Source organism: Porites lutea, chromosome 11 (genome assembly GCF_958299795.1).
Source record: "Porites lutea chromosome 11, jaPorLute2.1, whole genome shotgun sequence".
Classification (NCBI taxonomy): Eukaryota; Metazoa; Cnidaria; class Anthozoa; order Scleractinia; family Poritidae; genus Porites; species Porites lutea.
In genome coordinates this window covers 25333343-25353922 of record NC_133211.1, presented here as the reverse complement: position 1 = coordinate 25353922, position 20580 = coordinate 25333343, and the positions used below count along the sequence as shown (strand labels likewise).

At 39.3% G+C, this 20580-nt stretch overlaps 1 protein-coding gene across 1 annotated transcript; it reads left to right on the top strand.

Moving 5' to 3' along the window:
• Positions 1-72: 72 nt before the first annotated feature.
• On the top strand, positions 73-19937 carry LOC140951974 (putative phospholipase B-like 2). The gene is made up of 11 exons (XM_073401358.1): positions 73-312; positions 2719-2962; positions 3841-3929; positions 4499-4716; positions 5675-5766; positions 8194-8354; positions 9627-9639; positions 13942-14093; positions 16701-16853; positions 17385-17544; positions 19322-19937. Exons 1-11 carry the CDS (start codon positions 89-91, stop codon positions 19481-19483), a joined length of 1668 nt encoding a protein of 555 aa, XP_073257459.1. The 5' UTR covers positions 73-88; the 3' UTR covers positions 19484-19937.
• The last annotated feature ends 643 nt before the right edge of the window (positions 19938-20580 follow it).

Here is a 20580-nt window from a genome sequence, read left to right as displayed (position 1 = left end):
GCGAAAATGGGTAGTACTGTGCTATAAAACAGGTTACCCATTCTATATCACATGCAGTATGTCTGACAGAAAAGTGAAAGACAACAACATGGGTTCATGGGGAGAGCCTCGACGTTTTCTAATTCTAATTGTTTCGTTAGCCGTTTGTCTTAACATTATTGACGTGAAAGGAGAAGGAAAACTTGCCTGTGTAGTTCAAAATACCGATGACAAAACCCTTCAGGTAAAACTCGGATGTGACTCGTACGCGTCGGAGCCGCGCGCAGTATACGTAGCTTGGGGGAAATTTGGGGACGAAATTCATTCTACTGGGTAAGTACTGAAGGAAATAAAAGCAATTATGAGTCAACAATGCTATTAAAAAATAATACTGCTCTAGTTTTAAATCTCACTTATCGCATTAAAGTAAATTGTAAGACTACATTTTTTGAAAAGAAGAGGCAGTTATACAGCTTATGTAATTTACTGACTCTCTCATGACTCTAATTATATGTGAGGAGGAAATGGTTAAAACAATCGTGGACACAGGTGGTTGTTGGAAGATTTGTGAAAATTATTCTCGTTTAATGCTTATTATTTCTTATTTAAAATAATTGGACATATCGCAGACCAAATGTGCAAGTTTCCAGCAGATTATACAACATTCAACTTTGGAATGCGGTCAGTGTAGCCGACCCCCAAGTCCCGCCTTAATTGTTCTCGGAAGTCCCGTGTTCAAGTGCGCTTTCCATTCAGCAAAAATTCCGGTTTGAAATTTCACGTGCCCAGTGTAACAGTACATTCCAGTTGCACAGACTCGACCCAACTGAGCCACTGCACGTTTGGTAAACTTGTTCTTGCAAGCAGGATACAAAAGAGTGGTACTGGGGACAACAATTTTCTCAAATGAGAAGGTACATTTTGATCCAACCTACTGAAATGGCTAAATCCGTCAAAGAGGACCACCATCAAAGCTGGTCCTGAAAATTCTGGTCGGATCAAACTGAAATGGTCCTTTCCATTTGATAACATACCAACCAAAATTATTCCGAAATTTTGGGTTGAATAGAAAGCGCCACAAATCCTTGATCACGCTTGTAAATAGCCTCTAGCCAGCTGGGATTCTGGCCCAACTAGCATCAGTGCAATAAATATTGCTGAGGGTAAATCACAGAAAAAAGAAAAGAAAAGGAAAAAAAGAAGTGGCCATGGGGTGGTAGGGGGGAGGAAGGTTGGGGAGGTGTACATATTAGCAACTCACGTACAGTCGAACCCTGCTTTATGAACTTGTGCTTAATATGGACACCTCGTTATTACGGACAGTTTGCTTTCTCCCTAGCCTTTACATTTTCTCTAAATTCAACCCGCTTAATACGGGTGTTATAGTTCAGTTTTATCCTTGGTTTAAAGTTCATTTTTCTTTGTTTTTGGATATGGTAAAATGTGATAATGAGTTAGAAACAAAGGGAAAGAACATTCATAGTAAGAATAAAAATAATTGATCCTCTACAGGGACAGCCCATTGATACGGATACCCAATTAATATGGAAACTTTCTATTTCCCCCTCAGTGTTTGTATTAATGTCAGGGTTTGCAGGGCTCAAAATAATTTCTTGGATGGTGGCCGGACACGATGACTGACCAAAGAAATTTTTTGCTTGGTCAAGTCTTGTTTTCAGACGGTCTAATGACTAAACAATGGGAAAAAAATGAACTAATCCTTGTGTAATTTTGTATTAATGAACGTCATTGTATTTTTACAAAGAGACAAAATCTAAGATTTATGGGTGAGTGTTTGGCTGTTTGTTCAAGAATAGGGGTCTGTGTGATCTCGGAGTCAACATGCCCGGCAAGTGGAGCTTTTGGCCGGTCAAGACACCATTCTGGCCGGCCATTGTCTGTTGACTGGCCATTATTTTGAGCCCTGGTTCGACTGTATCTTCATGTACCTTCCCAAGAAGTTTGAGAAAATGTTGAAGGGCAACAGTGCAAGTTGTCTTTTGAAATCATAACTTGATATAAGAATTCCTTTGTTCATTGGGAAGGGTCAACGTTGCACAGAGCCTGCTTGAGTGGGTAAACTTGGTAAGGGTTCTCACTGAATGCCCATGGTCTTTAATATTTAAACCCTGTTTCAGGAAATCTTTAAATTCAAAACAATCACCTCAGCCTGAAAGTAGGCCAATTTGTAATGCCCAGCTGGTATTAAGTAAAAGTGCAATATCGTTCTAAAGCTTCTTGCATCTAAGGTTGAGATCAAGTGCACTTTCCTTTTTTTCAATAAAATGTTATAATTATGTTTGGAAAATTTGATGCAAACAAACAAATATTATGGTGAAGATGGAATTTCCTTGATAAATTGGCTTGGCCCAACTTGTCAATTTCAACGAAAACTCTTTATACCATTTTACGTACATCACTGCCTTTTTTTTATTTAAAGACTACTTACCTTGAGAGGACTAGCTCAGTCAGTAGCTTGGCTGCAGAGTGGGAGGTTGTGGTTTTGATCCACAGGGTCAGACCAATACTGATCAGGGTCTTCAAAAAACCTAGAAATGAAGGTACTGCCTTTTTAAATTTGCTTTAAAAGGTTAGACCTATGCTCAGCTCAAATGACCACCTTAATTTTTAGGTCCCATCTCCAGTTGGAGATGCAATGATGGTGTTCTCCTAGTCATTTGTGCTAAATAACACTCAAAGTGCATTTATTTTGTAATAATATCATAATTTTTGTGATAGATGGTCATTCCTTGAGGTTCACTCAAATGGCTCCTATCCAGATATGACTCAGGCAATGGCAGTGGGAATGACTGAGGGATTTCTAACTGGAGAATTGATTTACAAAGCTTATCAAAACACCCTGGCTGGTTACTGTGATTCTGAGCCAGAATTCTGCATGAAGCTTGGCAGGTTTCTTGGTGAAAATGAAAAATGGATGATGGCACAAATTACTAGTAACCCTGGTGACAAATATTGGTACCAGGTCAGTTAAAGTGTATACTGCTTTATGAGCAGGGTTAAAACATGAGTTGCAGCTAAATGGTTAAATAGACTTTAACCACTGCAAACTGTAATTACTGACAACTTAGAATATCTGATGTAGCCCTAATAATATTACTATTACACTAATATTGAGATTGGGGCTACTTTAGCCAAGAAAAACGAGAGGTTTAGAGTCACGTTTACAGCAAATAAAGGGCAACTGTCATATCCAATTTTAATATTTTTATGAATATAAATATTAGATAAAAATAATTTGTAGAAACTGAGGTATGGTTTAACAATTAAAGTCGCTAGATCAGCTCCATCCCTAAATGCTCTTATAAATAGAAAAAGCAAATAAACATACATGTATCTATGTGCATAGATTCAATTAACTGAAGATATATATATATAAGATATATAATCACTGCACTGCCAACCTTCTGAATAAGTTTTATGGATTGACTTTTATAGTATCGCAATCATTGACCCTCTGTAGCAGCAAGTAAACCAAACTGTTCGCACTCAATGGATCGATACTTTATTTAAGTGTCAAACTAAAGTAGCAGGAACCACTAAATGGGGACACTATACATTAAAATAAGCAGCTAATTTGTAGTAATTTGTATCATCATTATTGACTAGAGACCAAAGTGTAAAATTTATAAGATTATTAACATGTGTATAATTGCTGAATTTTAAACAAAACTGTTCACAAGTGCAATGCATGAGCTTAGTAAAAATGGTAGTGTGTTCATAAGAACATAAGAAATGACATAAGAACTTAAGCCCTGAACTTGTCAGCATTATTGCATCAGTGTAACTTCAATATAAAATACACTATGTTGGGCTAATGTCAGGTTTAATTCATGTTATTAGGTGAAGCTTATTCTTACACAGTTAGAAGGCCTCAAAAAGGGTTATGCAGCAAATGCAAGCCTTCCCTCTATTTCGGATTTTGCATTCCTGTAAGTTATGACATATGATGATTGCAAAGATGATTGTATTGTAGTTAAACTGATCCAGGAATGATATATATGTCGCCTGAAGTAAGAGAAAAAAGAAAAAGATTTTTCTGGAGAGAAGTCTAAAATATCTATAAATTTTATAGTAATGATTATTATTTATAACAAATGCAGTTAACTCTTGCCTTGTGGACACCTTGCTAATATGGACACTGCACTAATGCGGACAGCAGCTAAATACTGGGAAAAATCAAATTACAGGTGTTTGATTTAATAAACTCCTGCTATTATGGACTCTTGCTAATGAGGACACTAATTAACTTGAGGTCCCTTTAAAGTGTCTACAAGAAAGGCTATAAAGGAGTTGACTGTAGTTTATTATTATCAATGATTAATATTTATAAGTTATTGTTTTTGATGAAGTGGCAAATAATATTGAAATATATTTTACCACATAAAATGATAGAGTATTTTTGAATGTTTTGTTTTGGGCACAATAAACATAAATAAACTAAATAAATGCAGGCTACAATTCACTGATTTCTCTTTTCTGTTTTCTTTGTTTTTAACAGATTGATGCAGGCAGCTTTGGACCTACCAGCGTTGGAGGAGGTGTTAGGAAAAAAGAACATACATCATGTGATTGGTTCGGGCCACTGTTCTGCACTAATCAAACTGTTGCCAGGCAACAAAGACCTGTTCATTTCTCACGTTACGTGGGATTCATATTCAGGAATGCTGAGGGTGTTTAAGCTTTATGATATCCCAGTCAGTGTGAGTGGAGATAAAGGTAAGTCACATCACCAAAAAGCTGGCCTTTTTACCAGAAACTACCCTCTCCTCCGTGTTGACTGCAAGTGGGCTTCAATGAGAATCATACATGTACAGTCAAAACTTTCCCAGCATAATTCAACAGACTCCTCTCTATTACAAACAATTCGGTTGGTCCCTTTGATTTCTTAAGTCTCACATTACTGTTAAACACTCCACAAGCATAAGCTGTAAACGATGTTTATTACAAGAACAAACTACATACTGTCCAATTACATCAGCTACAACACATGGTTCGTCCTCACTTTTCCTGGCAATCCTCATGGTATAGACACACTCATGTCATGCACCACTCACATGGGTGTCACACGTCACTCTACATTGTCTTCCTGTTTTTTTTCTGTCTAGTGTGAATTGATAGGTTGTACACAAGCTGTATCTCTTGTCCTTAATATAAAGGTTTGGCTGTTTAATAATGTATTTAGCATTCTCTGCAATCATTTTTTCAGTTCCCTGAGGAATTTGTTGTGCCCTCTTTTTAACATAGTTCCTGATCTTAAAACTGCTGCCCTTTGTTAAAACGCTAGTGTATTTTTATATACATGTATGTTTTGACTATGATACCAGCTCCCTAGGAAGTAATAGTTAAATTATTGATAGTTTCCTGTGTCCCTACATGAGTTGAATGAATTTTTCTCACTTTTTGGGTTTAATGACAATAATATAGTGATAATAATAATTTGATGATGATGATGATGATGATAATAATAACAATAATAACAATAATAGTAATAATGATAATAATAATTTTTTAATAAATAAATATAATAATAGTAATATTAAAAGTAATACATGCAGTTAGATACATGTAATTTAGGTCAACTCTGTCTGTAACAAGGCTTTATACTTCTACAATGTAGTTAATAAAAAACTTGATTCTGCTATTTAAGTTTTATAATTGCTGGTTAATATTTTAGGAGACATCATTGCAGGAAGAAAGCAAAGTTTTTCCTCATACCCAGCCAGTATGACTAGTAGTGATGACTTCTACATGTTGAGCAGTGGCATGGTCAGTGGAACAAAATTTTTTTTTTATGATGATTATGTGCTATTATTATTTTTGCCAGGATGTACTCATGTTTGTTATTCCACCCTCATCGTCAGTCCAAAACGGTAGAGACAGCTTAAGGGGTCTGTGCCCCTCCCTCCCTCAGACCCCCTAGTGCTATGGCCTCAAAACAGACCATTTGCTAAACAATGCATGAGAAGAAAACCCATACTACCAGTAGTAAGGGTCTTTGTCACGAGGATATGTACTGTTTTTTGGCAATTCTGTACTGAAGGTATTACATTCAGTGGCAGATCCAGACCTTCCGATTTTGTGGGAGATGGGGGGCGATCATCCAGAACCTGAGATAAGGAAGGACCTGGTCTCAAAAAACATTTTTTTCGACTCTTTGGGTGTCAGTTTGGTCTAAAAATAAGGGGGGCCCAGGCCCCCTCCCTTTGATCTGCCCCTGACACGTACTTAGTGCCTTTACACACACAGTTATGAGTTATGAACAAGATATCTAACAACTTTCATCAGAGAGCAGTAACAATAATTTATTTCTCAGTGATTTTTGCAGGTATAGCATTAAAACTTCATGGCTGTCACTATGGGCCGGGGGGTGGGGGGGGGGGGGATTTTCCCTGACTACCATGATGATGACCGCCGGCTATTTTCATAGGAAACAAAATGAAAATGAGACCAAAAGAACTCTGTGGCTGTTCAGTTCCCCACCTGCATACCGGCTGTACTAATAGCAAATATGCGTAAACTTACCATCATTGGCAACATATGACAGGAAACCATTTCAGTGCCTAAATTTAGTCTTAATATCAGAACATTAAATAATATCCATGTAGCAGTGATGAGGGGGGTGAATAGGGGTATGCAAATCCGCCGATCCGTGGTATTTTTAGGCCCGATCCGTCGATCCGACTAAATTTTTGTTCAAATCCGAATCCGTGTTACTTTAAAAATTTTTCGTGGTATAGAAAGTAGCGTTTGTAGCATGAAAAAATGAATTACTTAATATAGTTGTAATCGCAACATATCCGGGACTTCATGTTTAGGAAGTTTTCGTTACAGCTTCAAAACATTAAGCATTAGGGACAGAGCTTATAATGTTTCTTCTAACAATACAGATTTGACTAATCAAATAGTCTGCAAGCTTGCAAAATGAAAGTATCTGGTATTGCGTAAAAGATTTTTCAATAAATTTACTTACTGACATCACTTTGGACATGCTTCTAGTCGAGCAGCAAAATTCGGAAGAGGCAGAACTCAACTTCATGGTAATTTGCTTACCAGTAAGTATTTTTCATGGTTCATCTTGGAAGTCTTGAGTCCGTAATCTTTTTCACATAAACATGTTCCCACTTGGCAACAGACGGGTAAAAGGGTTAGCAACGGCAAACTGCATTCTTTTTTGGTGCAGATACAGAGTTTCATTTACTCGTAGTTTGTTTTGTACTCAATGATCGTCAATTCTAGCATTAAATATAAGGAGCAAGATCCAGTTTATCATTTCACCGATCAATTTGTAAATTTGATTTTTTTTATAGTTCATGAGTCGCTTTCAATCCTAGCATTAAATGTGAGGGCCCAAAAATCCAGTAGTCCAGCGGATATGATTACGGAAAATAACTCTCATCTTACGAAATGAATATCGCTGTGTGTGGGCTAATGGTTAGTGCGCTGGTTAGTGCCCAGCAAAGGTACTGCAAGACAACTAATTTGACGATTTTCAAGAAGATATCACAGATCTTGTCAGGTCACTTAGCATTACCGCCATTACCGGAACCATGTGTCATGCAGGAGCAATGTACAAGGTTGCCTGACGTCATTTCCGTCACGATGTCTATACTAGAATACATGTATATGTTATGGTTCAATTTTATCCTTGGTTTAATTTTTATCTTCTTTTGTTTTAATTTCATTATCATACATTACCATACCAAAAAATAAAAGAAAATAAAAATTAAACCAAGGATAAAATTGAACCACAACATATATGCGTCGGGTCACGAGAAAGTCTCTTCCGGAAACCTCGGACGTGGAACGTTAGCCGACAAAACACCAGCACATTGACCAAGGCCGACCGAAAATTGATGATCCGATCCACAATCCGAACTTCTATACTGACAGAATCCGGAAACCGGGCCAAAACTTTCAGCTGACCCGCGATCCACGGTATTTTTAAAATCCGCGAATCCGCTCGATTTATCGCCGAAATCCACAATCCGTGAGCTTTTTAAGGCCAAATCCGCCGATCCGTGGACCTATTCACCCCCCCCCCCCCCAGTGATAATTAGTTTGATAAGGAAAGAGGGGTGAAGCAGTGACAAAGACAATGATGAGTAATATTTCAATAGTTAACATTTACATTAACTGTATGCCTTGAAAAGGTTCTACAGTTTTGTTTTTTCTTATTTGTTGTTTGCATAACAGGTATCTCAGGAAACCACTATTGAAAACAGTAACCCAGACCTGTGGAAGTATGTTACAGAAACCGGTATTGTACTAGAGTGGATTCGTTCTATTGTGGCCAACCGATTAGCAAGTACCTCGGAAGAGTGGGCCTACTTATTTTCAAAATACAACAGTGGAACGTAAGTTATAGGCCATCTGAAAGATCTACATGTATTCTTTGTTAAATACCTCTTTCCTATATTAAAGCTAAGTTAGACCTTTTTCGACAGTGGTTTGGTATTTTTTAGAACATCAACCAGATCAAGAGGAAATTAGTTAGCTCATTTCCTCTTGCCAGCTACATGTATAATCATTCAAATAATAAATGAGTCGGTCAATAGGTAAATCAAAAAATCAGAATTGAGAAATATAAGAGGAAAAATGACTAAACCACTTTTAATGTAATACTGCAAATGATACATGTAGCAGTAGTCATGGTTTGCTGACATTTTGTAAATGAATAGTCATTTGCGTAGGTTGTTGTAAGGGAATTTATAGCACTAAACCAGTGTTGCCATGCACATTTGTTCTATTATTGGTCAGTTAACGTTGGGTTTAATACAGTTGCTTGCGACCACTCTTGTAAGTGACCAGCTTTACGTAGTTATGAGCAGCACTGTGAAACCCCGTTTGAAGTATAACTTAAGCTCTGAATTGAAAAGAAATAATTTCTTTTCAAGAAAAGCTTATTTTTCCGCGCGTCATCAGCAGTTATTAGGGAGGTTAGGCAACGACGACGGCGACGGCAACGAGAACGGCAAAAAAGTTTTAGATAAGCAAAACAACAACGCTTTTTTGTACATTTCTTTGCTGTCGTTGCATGACAACAACGTGAAACTTCCTATTTTCACGTTTTGCGGAGGACATGAACACTGACAAGACAATTATTTTCTTTTTCTTTTCCTGAACTTCGATGCAGTCGTTTAGAATTTAACTCCAGAAAAATTCGCCTTTTTTGTCGAATTGAACGAGATGGAATTTTACACGCGATAAAGTTTGAAGCAGCTAGCTCGTTTTCTCTTCTTAAGTGACGTTATTGTTAAATGTAGGCGTCGCCGTCGTCGTTGCTTTAAGCTTCCTGTTATTCTCCTTTGCTGATTATGCTCCGAAAAGTTGAAAAGAGGCTCTCCTTTTATATTCGTACTCTTTAAGTAAGTGAACGAGAAGGAAGGGCGCTCATTTGCAACATGTTGTTTGGCTAGCGGGGGGCGGGGGGGTGGTGGGGTGGTGGTAAGGGGAAAGGAAGGGTTGGTTTGATGCATGTAGACTCTTCCTGTATTTTCAATTTATTATTTTCGTCAATTATTTTTGTTGTTGTGTTCTTTCTTCTTTTTTTTTCAAATCAATCGACACCTGTATCTATTGCTGCCCCTTGTGGTACTTCATGTGATGAAAACGTTCTTATGGAACAGCTACAACAATCAGGTGTGTGCCACTTTCGACGTTAGTGTGCTTGGAGTAGTTCTCTTTCTAGAGAACTACTTTCTTCCAGTTTAGACTGGAGCGAGCGATGGCGGACGGACGTGTGTGTGCGAGCTCTGAAGCCGTAAGCGTCGAGCAACGTGAATTCTCCTCCGAACAAGATATTCCAGACCCTGCAACATATGTCTCTTCTGTCAAGACGGACGAGTTAAAAGCAGAACTGATCAAGCGTGGTCTCAAACGAAGTGGAAATAAAAGCGTACTGATCGATCGACTGCGAGTCGCCATTCAATCTCAAGACCAAGGCGAAGAGCCGATTGAGAGGAGCAGCTCGAACGCTGACATGGATGAACGTTTAACGGCCCGGTCTTGTTCTAATAACAAGCTCATATTTGAAGATTTATATTCTTTTATTGAGGCTAAAGTTAAAGAAGTCTGCCGCTTTGAAATTGCGAATCTTAATTCCGAAGCGAGCGCGTCTTATGCAAATGAGCTGGTCATATCACTGCAGGAATGAGAACAAAGATCTTCAAGACAAATTGCAGGAGTTGGAGTCCCACCACACCATTTTGAAACAGGAAGCTAATTCGCTGCGTGAAGGTATTGAAATCCAAAAACCCAGAGCCAAGCCATTTCTTATTTCAAACTGGTATAGACCTCCAAATTCTCCAGTTGAGCTCTTTGATAAGTTCGAGGTCCTTCTGGCTAAGATTGAAGCTGAAAATGTTGAATCAAATATACTAGGTGACATCAACTGTGACATGATGGCAGTTACTCCTGCTAATGAAACTAGACACCTAATTGAACTCTGTGAATTGTTTCAAAATACTCAATTGATCAAGGAGCCTACACGTGTCACTTCAAGTACTAAATCACTTATCGACTTATTTCTTACCAATGAGCCGGTCAAATTTGCTACGTCAGGTGTATCTCCTATTGGTTGCAGCGATCATAGTTTGATCTATGTGTCTCGTAAATTAACATGCCCTAGGTCGATCCCGTGAATTATTGAATCGAGACAATATAAAAATTTTGTGCCTGATGACTTTGTGAATGACATGGCGCTAGTTCCGTGGGACACAATTGAGCAGATTGATAACCCTACTGGCGCATGGGAGGTGTGGAAACAATCATTTCTAGCAGTAGCCAACCTTCATGCGCCTGTTAAGAAAAGGAGAGTTAGAAACTCTAATGCTCCTTGGCTCACCCCTGAGATCAAACGATTGATGTGGGAAAGAGACAGAATAAAGCGTATCGCAATTGTCACCAGTGATCAGTTGAAATAGGCAGAGTACAGGAGACTTAGGAATCGTGTTAACTATTCTATTAAGGCCTCCAAAAAGAATTACTATCATTCGTTCTTCGAGGATAACGTTGGGAAAGCTAAAGCGACTTGGAATGGAATTAATACATTATTATCGCGAAAGAAAAACTTTGCTCCGGTGTCAAAATTGATTATTGGTGACACGGTGATAACTGATCCTCGTGGGCTAAGCAACGCTTTTAAGAGCCATTTTGGCGATATTGGCCCTAACTTAGCGGCGAACATAAATCCCCCTCGAGTCAGTTTTCGTGATTTTGTAGAACCGTGTGATAGCACCTTCGAGCTCGAATTACTGACTATTGATGGACTGGGCAAACTTGGGAATGATATCCCTGTGGGCAAGGCTAATGGCCTCGACGGTATTCCAACTTGCCTCTTAAAGCTTTCTTTTCCATCCGTTGCGTCTTCCCTTAAACATACTTTTAATTTAGTTATTTCTAAGGGAATCATTCCCAAAGACTGGAAGAGTGCTGGAGTAACTCCAGTTTTCAAAGCTGACTCGAAAGTTGACCCAGCCAATTACAGGCCAATTTCTGTACTTTCTGTAATTGCCAAACTCTTTGAAAAAAAACACATTTAATCAGGTTTATTCATATTTAAATGATAATAAGTTACTTTCGAAATATCAGTCTGGCTTTAGACCTATGCACTCTACCCTTACAGCTCTTATTGACATCACAGACAACTGGTATCTCAATATCGACGATGGTTTGACAAATGCCATTCTGTTTATTGACTTAAAAAAGGCTTTTGAGACTATTGACCATGAGATCCTTCTGTCAAAATTGGAGCTGTGTGGGTTTAAAGGTGTTAGTCTCAATCTTTTCCGTGACTACCTCTCAGATAGAACTCAGGTTACAGTTATAAACAACGTAAATTCCGAAACTAGGTTCGTAAGTTGTGGGGTGCCTCAAGGTTCAATCCTCGGCCCCCTACTATTTCTATTATATATTAATGATCTCCCTAACTGTAACCTTCTATCGGATGTGAGAATGTACGCCGATGACACTAATCTCACGTTTGCCTCCAAGGACCCTAATGAGTTGTTTTCATCCCTGACTCATGATTTGGGCAATCTGAAGCAATGGCTCGATTCTAACCGTCTAAGTCTTAATGTCCTCAAGACTAAATATCTGTTTACAGGCACGAGGCAAAAAATCTCTCTTTGCTCCCTAGCGATCCACACATATCCCTCGACGGACATTCAATTGAAAGAGTCACAAATGTTACAAATGCCAAGATGTTCAGGTTGATGAAACACTCTCACATCTCCGAAGTCATCGGTAAAGTTGCAAAAGTGCTGGCTGCCCTGAGGAGGCTAAGACCAATATGTCCCCTGAGTACCCTTGTCACTATTTACAAGTCATTGATTCTTCCGCATCTCGATTATTGCAGCGCTGTCTGGGACTGTATCGGTAATGGTCACAGCCAAAAACTAGAGAAGCTTCAAAACAGGGCTGCACGCATAATCACAGGGTTTAGCTGGGATGCCAGCTCTGCCCCGATTCTTCATGCCCTTAAATGGGATAGCCTCGCTAACAGACGTACTAAGCAACTGAAATCTTCAATGTTTAAAACTGTAAATAACCTTGTACCCGAATACCTGTCTGATAAATTCGTCAGCATTAATACCATTCACAGGCATAATCTTCGAGGTGCGCAAAATAACCTGTTTATTCCGCGACCGAACACTGAGGCCCTAAAGAAAAGTTTTCGTTATAGGGGCGCAGTGACATGGAACAGCCTGTCAGCTGAGGCTAAGCAGGCCACTACTTTAAATTGTTTTTATTCCGCTATTGTACATTAAGATTTTCTTAGTAGGCATTTATTATAGGATTTTTTCAATGATGTTTGTTATTTTTAAGTCTTAGTTTAATGTGCACAGCTCTTTAGAAGACCACTTTTTAGTGATAAGGATTCCGTGGTTAAATAAAGTTATTACTTACTTACTTACTAGAAAGTCTGTTCTGTTAAGTCGAAAAGTAGAAACTTAACTTTTCTTGATCAAACTATCCTGGCTTCAAGAAGGGACTATGACAGAATCTCTAATGTCTTCTTGTTGTGCATGGCCAAGAGGTTACAGGGCCCTGGACTTAAATCTGGACCTCTGTTCCTTGGTGGAGTCCCGTTCCGATCATGATTTAGCCTGCGTAGTGGGCGTTTGAAAGAAGGGCGCAAGAGATAACGGGGCATACGTGGGAGACACGCGAGGGGAGAAGGAACGGAAAAAAGTGATTTTGAAGCCTCTTGGGCAGGCGCTATCTCTCCCCTCGCGTGTCTCTCCCCTCGCGTGTCTCTCCCGGGTGCCCCGTTCTTTTTGCTCCCTATTTTCAACCACCTGGCGCCTGTTCAAACGTTAGATAGCGCAACCCACCGGATAAATCAATATCCAGCGGATAAGTATCAGAGAAACCAATTGCGTTATTCACTAGATAGATCTTTATTCGGTAGATAGCGCAATCCAACGTTTGAAAAACCGGGGCCTGCTTAGACTGCGAGCAGTCTCTCTTTTTCTTCAGATTCAGTGAGAGCAATGCACGCGCATAGCCATTTGCGTGTCTCGCGTTTTGCTCGACGGACTGCAGAAAAAAGAGAGACTGCTCGTAGTCTAGGGCCTGCTACGCAAGCTTATCATTATTCTTCGGTCCGGCTTAAAGAAAAACAGCTTTCGTTCCATTTGAAATAATTATTTGTTTCCAGTGTTGTGTTTTATGATCCTTGTACAAGCCCCTCTAGACTGTTCACAGTCCTCTATTTTTCCGCAAGATCATCGAGATCGACAGCTTTGCGTTACGGGCTACCCATCTTGCCGACGCCCGCCCCCTCGGTACATTTGAAAATCAAGATAGCCGTGACAGTAAGACGCGGTATATCTGAACGATCTCACGAAAAAATAGGGGACTGTGAACAGTCTAAAGCCCCTCGGTGGGTTGAGAAGATAATTCATTTATCATATATTTATTTTCTTGCAAATTTATTAGTGGATGGTTCTTGATTACAAACGATTCACACCTGGAGAGAACATCAAGCCTGGAACACTGTGGATCCTGGAACAGCTACCTGGGATAATAGAATCAGCCGACATGTCTGTTTTCTTACAAGAGAGCACCTACTGGGCCAGTTACAACATACCGTAAGTGCAAACGACAGATTTATAACATTTTTACTATAGTTACATTGTATTATTCACACGCACCTAATTCGCAGAATTACAAATTAATAAATTACACTAACCGTAATTAGCCCCTGCTAAAAGGAGCGGGTAGTGCGATTAAATTTAGACTGATAAATTACATAAATTTTTAATATTTAACAAAATAAACAATATAGTGAAAAGACATTTCCAGTATTCCACTCCAGTGATGACACACAATGAAACCAGGTCAAAGCTTGTCAAATTCACACTCTGTATAAACCACTGAATTTTGTCAACTGGAGTCTCTAGTTGGTTACACTGGTTAAAGGCGAATCCGCGAATCACCTTAAGGACATGACCGAAACCTGTAACCTCGCATGAAAAGTCTCAGAGACCCAGCGTATAAGTTGGTGCCTTTGTTTACAGAAATCCAGTAAAAGGTCTATTACAGGCGGCAAGCAGTGTTGAAAGAATTAATTCCTGAAGATTATGCCAGCGACTGAGACTGGTAATCGCCTCAAAGATCGTCTCAAGATAAAAGCTTTAAATTCTGATGACCCTTGAGGGCAAAGATTTTTGAACGCATAATTTATGACCAGCTGTATAAATACTCGAAAGATAGTAAACTACTGTCAAATCACCAATCAGGCTTTCGCACTATACTCACTCTACCGTTACTGCGTTACTTGAAGCCCCAGGGGGGCACTCCCATACATTACCTATACGGGTATGTGCCGCCCAACGGGGTCGTGATTTTGAAGCTCCTGATTTAGAATGGGTATCCATTTCAGAGGCGTTTTCTAGAACGGGGTATAAAAAATTGTGTATCACGGCTTTATCTTCTGCTTAAAATTGTTGCTGATTATGAAGAAGCATTTATTTGATGTATAAGTCGAACAAAGAAATAAATATCTCTTTAAAAAAACAGGTCTATTTCAATTTACAAACTTTCTATAACGGAGTATAAAAAATTGGCCCATTTCTAGAACGGGGTATCAATTTTAGGGGAAATTTTGTTTAGAACGGGGTGCCAATTTGGAGTCCCGGGCGGCACATATCCACCCAAAAAATACCCAAGTGCCCCCCCCCCCCCCCCCCCCGGGCTTGAAGCAAATGATAGTTGGTCATTGAATATTGACCACGGCAACATTAATACTGTTGTCTTTCTGGAACTCAGAAAGGCTTATGATCATACCTTACCGCTATCTTAACTTGACTGCTACGGTATAACCGGCCCCGAAAGAGACTGATTCAGGTCATAACAACTTAATGCTCGTTCACAGTCCTGTGTAGTAAACAGCTGTGAGTCGCGTAAGACATTTGTCACGAGTGATGTGCCCCACGGGACCATTTTAGGCCCCTTATTGTTTTATTGTACATAAATGACTTGCCCAATTGTCTGCATTATTCTCAACCGAGAAGGTAGGCCGACGATACAGGCATTACCTACGCTAGCAATGAAATCAACGATTTTAATGAGAAGCTTAATTATGATCTGGACTGGGTCTATGTTTGGCTTGTAGTTAATCAGATAAGCTCACGCTAAACATGAAAAAAACTGAGTTTCTCCTCACTGGCTGTAAACTGAATCGGGATGAACATATTCAGATGATTTGTAAAAAGGTTGCTTCTGTCATTACTGCAATTAAGCGCGTCAGAAACTTTCTTCCTGGTGAAACCTTCCTAACTATTTTTCGCGCTCTTTTACAGCCTCGCTTCAAATACTGCAGCACGGTTTGGGCAAATTGTAATAAGGGCCTCCAGAAACTACAGAACCGTGCTGTTCGTATAATTACTTCTTTAAATTACGGTGCTAGTCTGGATGAGCTTATCCTCCCTGGGTACCAGAGGTTTTTCTCGCGTTTTCGGTGTTGGCCGAAGGCCGACACATCGTCGGCCGTGGGCCGAAGCCGCGAGAAAAACGCGCGGGTCACAGAAACCGTAAACCGCGCTAGAAAAGTCTCTGGCACCCAGGGTAGGATGAGCTCCTTCAGTTACTAAATTAGCATAAAAAAGGGGCTGCAACATAAGGTTGATTTATCTATTCTTATGTGTAAGGATTTTAATGATGAAACTCCTGAATATCTGCGCTCAAAATTTATATTTTACGTATGGACTCAACACTATATAACTTAAGAAATACGGTGAAAAAGAACTGGCACTGCCGCTTCCCCGTACTGAACACTTTAAAAAGAGTTTCGGTTGTAGTGGATCAGTATTGTGGAATAGTTTGCTGGATCATTTAAGGTGGGCATCGTCACTGACAAGTCTCAAATCAAGTATTCGTTGCCACAATTCCCAAGAGTAAGGTTGTTTTTACACGGCGTCCTTGTAAAGCAGGAAGTTTTCCCTCTTTAACGCTTAATGTTAGTTCAATTTAAGTAGATCCATTCTTATATTCTATCGTATAATATCATTCGTTGCTAGTTTTTTTTTTTGTTTCTTTTTTCATTCCTAGTAACTGCCTAAAGGACTTAACCGTTTCTAAATGAAGTTATCTTGTCTTATCCTATAATCAAATGGATGAACTTGTAAATGAAAACATAAAGTAAATATATTTAGATAAAATGAAATTTGCTTAACTTTGTTTGTTTTTTCTTTCAGGTATTTCCCGTACATTTACAACATTAGTGGCACCATGGCGAGTTACAAGAAGTTTGGTGCATTTTTTAGTTATGCGGATTGTCCTCGTGGACAGATCTTCAAACGTGATCACAGCAAAGTTGTTGACATGGAGACTATGATGAAACTCATGAGGCATGTAATAGTTTATTTCCTGTTACATGGTTCACTCTGTAACGACGGGAAAGCGTTTTCCTAGTTTATCTTGGTGGGAATTTTTAGAATTTTCAGCGAGAATGTCGTAGTGGCGGGAAACAAGATATAAAATGTTAGAAGGTTTAAAATTTGCGATCGGGAGAGGGCGTAACCTCCTTCAATAAAGATAACAGTGCTAACCTTTCTGATGACAAAAGTGCAGGAAAGCTTTCCGGGATGTCTATTTGTTTTGCGAATACGCGAAAAAAAATCTCGCCCTCGTAGTCTTTCTCGCCTTTGAATCTGAAGGTCTCTATTCTCGCCAAAACCCGTTAGAGAAAGACTGTGGCTATCACGTTTTCCCACCAAAATGACGCTTATTCACGCGCGCGCTTTACTTATTATTGAGAAAATCTCGTTTGCGTAGTCGCCTCTTTTTGGAATTTAAAGGTCTCTATCAACGTGCATCAAAAACATCGCCTCTTTTGTTTTCTGGCCAGATTAAGCTTAGAAACTGTTTTGGTATTTCAGATACAATGACTTTAAACACGACCCTTTGTCTCGTTGTAACTGCACCCCACCTTACAGTGGAGAGAATGGCATCTCTGCTCGCTCAGATCTTAATCCCGCAGACGGAAAATATCCAATTAGTGCACTGGGACACAGAAAGAGCGGCGGAACTGATGCCAAGGTACGTCTCGCTTTGCTATTAAGTTATGTATTTTAGCACAGACAGACGGAGCTTAAAGCAGCCTAGAGAGAAACCGAGTGATTGGCATTCTGAAGAAACCAAAATTAACTGATTTTCCGATGGTACTGACTAATCAAGTTTAATACAATCAACTGGCAATTCAGAACTCATTTTGAATCTGAAGATGACCAGCATACGGGTTGTCGAAATACCCGTCCGGTCAACAATAGAGGATTCAGCTGATTCAGGACGGCACTCACTCAGACGGTCTTTAATAGGGAGCTTAAGCAAAGGCGTTTTTGAGCGTCGCACGTCGACCGGAAATGAGATCTTTTTCATTTTAAAATGAATTGACAGATACCAAATTTGTATTTCTTCGTCTCTCAATCTCAAATCTCAAATCTTTATTTTAACACGGTAAAAATTCATCAGGTTTTTTGTTACATATGAAGTATAAACTACATAACAATATTTAATAATAATAAATACATATCTAAAGAGTCTCTTAAAAATACTACTCTCTTTCTTATTATAGACACGATTTGTCCAAAAATTTGGGCAAAAATACCGCTCAAGAATGAAAAAAGTCTACTTCCAGGCTGACGTGCGTCGCTAAAAAAACGTCTTTGCTTTAGTTCCCTATTCTCGCCTTCAGCCGACGTCTCGCGGCTGTTTTCTCAGGCTACTAATGAAAGAAAAATAAAGATTACACGAAAGACGATTCACTCTCACTCATGACGCTCCAATTCCTGGAACAAACAGTGACTGCGCACGCTAGCTCTTACTTACTTTGAGGGGTTATATCATGAGAATAGTGCTGTTTTAGGTCAATTCTGTGCTTAACTCGTTACTTAGAGTTTTTACCCATACACGTAATGTTCCTGTATAGTAATGAAGAAGATATCAACTGGCATCAGGGATCACCAACCACAATACTAGCTTTAAATTACATTTTTTTAAAAAGTTTCATTCCATGTCCATCCTTGCTATTCATTGCAAAGGACAACAAGCGGCAGTTTCAGCGTCTGGATATTGGCTTAAATAACAAAGCTATTATTTCAGTTCTTTGGGAAAACAAATTTTAGCCGGACTAAAAAGGTATCAAATAGCGTGACATACCCTCATTAATTAAATATCTTCTTTCCAGTGCCTGTTTCATAAAACAACCACCTATTCTCCATTTTCACATAGACCATAATACACCTTGTTTACTTCCGCCGCCTCTGCCCCCCCCTGCTCCCCCACCCCCCCCCCCCCAAAAAAAAAGTGTGTGTATAGTTATTTGAAAATAGTTGGTATACTAGTTATTGTATAAGACTCCAAATGAAAAACATGTATGTATGTAACCATTGTCTTCGATATCTCTTGGGATGACTGTAATATCCAGAAGAAGTTAAAAGCAATGGTTATCCAAAATTTGGAGGCGGGGAGCAAGGTGCTCTATGGTCTATGTGAAAATAGTGGATGCTTTATGTACTTCATCGCAGCGGATTCAGTTTAAGGCAATGCGTAGCCTTGACTGCGAGAAGGCTCTATTTTCTTTGTCCGTCGAGCGAAACGCGTGAGACACGTAAATGACCACCCGCGTGACTGAAGGCGCGAGATGGGAGAGGCTCGACGCTCGCGCGCGTGCACTCCCCTCACTAAATCTAAAGATAAAGAGAGACTGCTTGCAATCTACGTGTAGCCTTCCGTAGAGCGCAAACAAAAATTTTGCGATGAGGCTTTGTGTTTCGCTTAGTCTCGTTCTTAACCTATTGGCTTGATATGTATTTAGATAACAAATTCAAAGATGATGAAGCAATTACAGTGCATGGCGGTCAGCGGTCCTACCCATGATCAGCAGCCTGTATTTAAGTGGAGCACATCCGGTTGGAAACGTCCCATGGGGCACCCCGATGCGTGGAACTTTGAACCTCTCATGGTCTCTTGGGAATAACACGTTCAAGCTATAAGAATTCTTATGTTGTTGAACATCCTGAAAAGGGAACCTAGAAGAGTACAGTCGAAAAAAAAATACACCTTTATTTTTTCCATTCTGTTCTTTTGTTTGCTAAAACCCTATCAAAAAAAAATAGAAAGAAAAACTATGGATGGCCGGGACTCGTTATAAAGAGAGAGTAACGGTTATTCAGAAATAGCCTGTTTCATGTAATATTTAATTTTTGATAAAAAAAATTTCACGCAAAATTTCACATTTGTCCTCGAAGAAATGTTTATTTTTCGGACAATCTCTCAGTTGAGGGCATTATCCTCCCGATATTACAGTCGCCGGAAGGGGTTTATTTACTTAATAATCAGAGTATGGTTAAGGTAGTTAAAAGTGGAGAGTAAAATGACATTTTTTGAAAGGTTTGTAAGAGTTTACAGGACAATGAAACGTTTTATAGTCATTACTAGCGTGCAGTTCCTTTTGCGCATTCCAACAACACCAGCTGAGTCAGGGGCTCTGAGTCATGTGTACCTAAGGGAAGCTACTTGCTTCATACTGGCAATTATTGCAATTGCTTCAATTTATTACAGCTGGTTTCAAGATCAACTCGTGCAACTAAAACTACTGAGTTGTCGATCGATGTGATTATAACATCAAACCCTCACCAAGTTATTGAAACTGGTGTTATGCCAAGCTCGATAAGTGATCATGATCTGCCCTATGTTGTTATAATACAATACAATATACAATACTTTATTCAAGAGATAAAAACTTAAGTCACAAAATATCTCTTTTGGCTTAAGAAACTCCGAGTTCGTAAAACGTCAGATTGCATCGAAAACTTTCGGGAAACTTAGACGATACGATACGATACGATACGATACGATACTTTATTTCAGGTGGATATTATGCTTAGCTTGTAATTTCGAAAAGACTCAAGTTCCCCTATACTTATTTCATTTTATTTTATTAGCTTCCTAAAATGAATAAAATGCTTAATAGGCAGGGGTGCCACAACAGCGATGAGCCAGTTACAGTGGTCCCAGATACCAAAAACCGAACAGATACAAATTTTGTAGCGCCGCTTCGATTGGTGGACTAAA

What these genes read in the sequence shown, in the direction of transcription:
- LOC140951974 (XM_073401358.1), top strand. Translation starts at nt 89, where the DNA reads ATGGGTTCATGGGGAGAGCCTCGACGTTTTCTAATTCTAATTGTTTCG. An exon ending in GACGAAATTCATTCTACTGG is followed by an intron (nt 313 to 2,718) that starts GTAAGTACTGAA and finishes TTTTTGTGATAG; the next exon opens with ATGGTCATTCCTTGAGGTTC. An exon ending in GTGACAAATATTGGTACCAG is followed by an intron (nt 2,963 to 3,840) that starts GTCAGTTAAAGT and finishes TCATGTTATTAG; the next exon opens with GTGAAGCTTATTCTTACACA.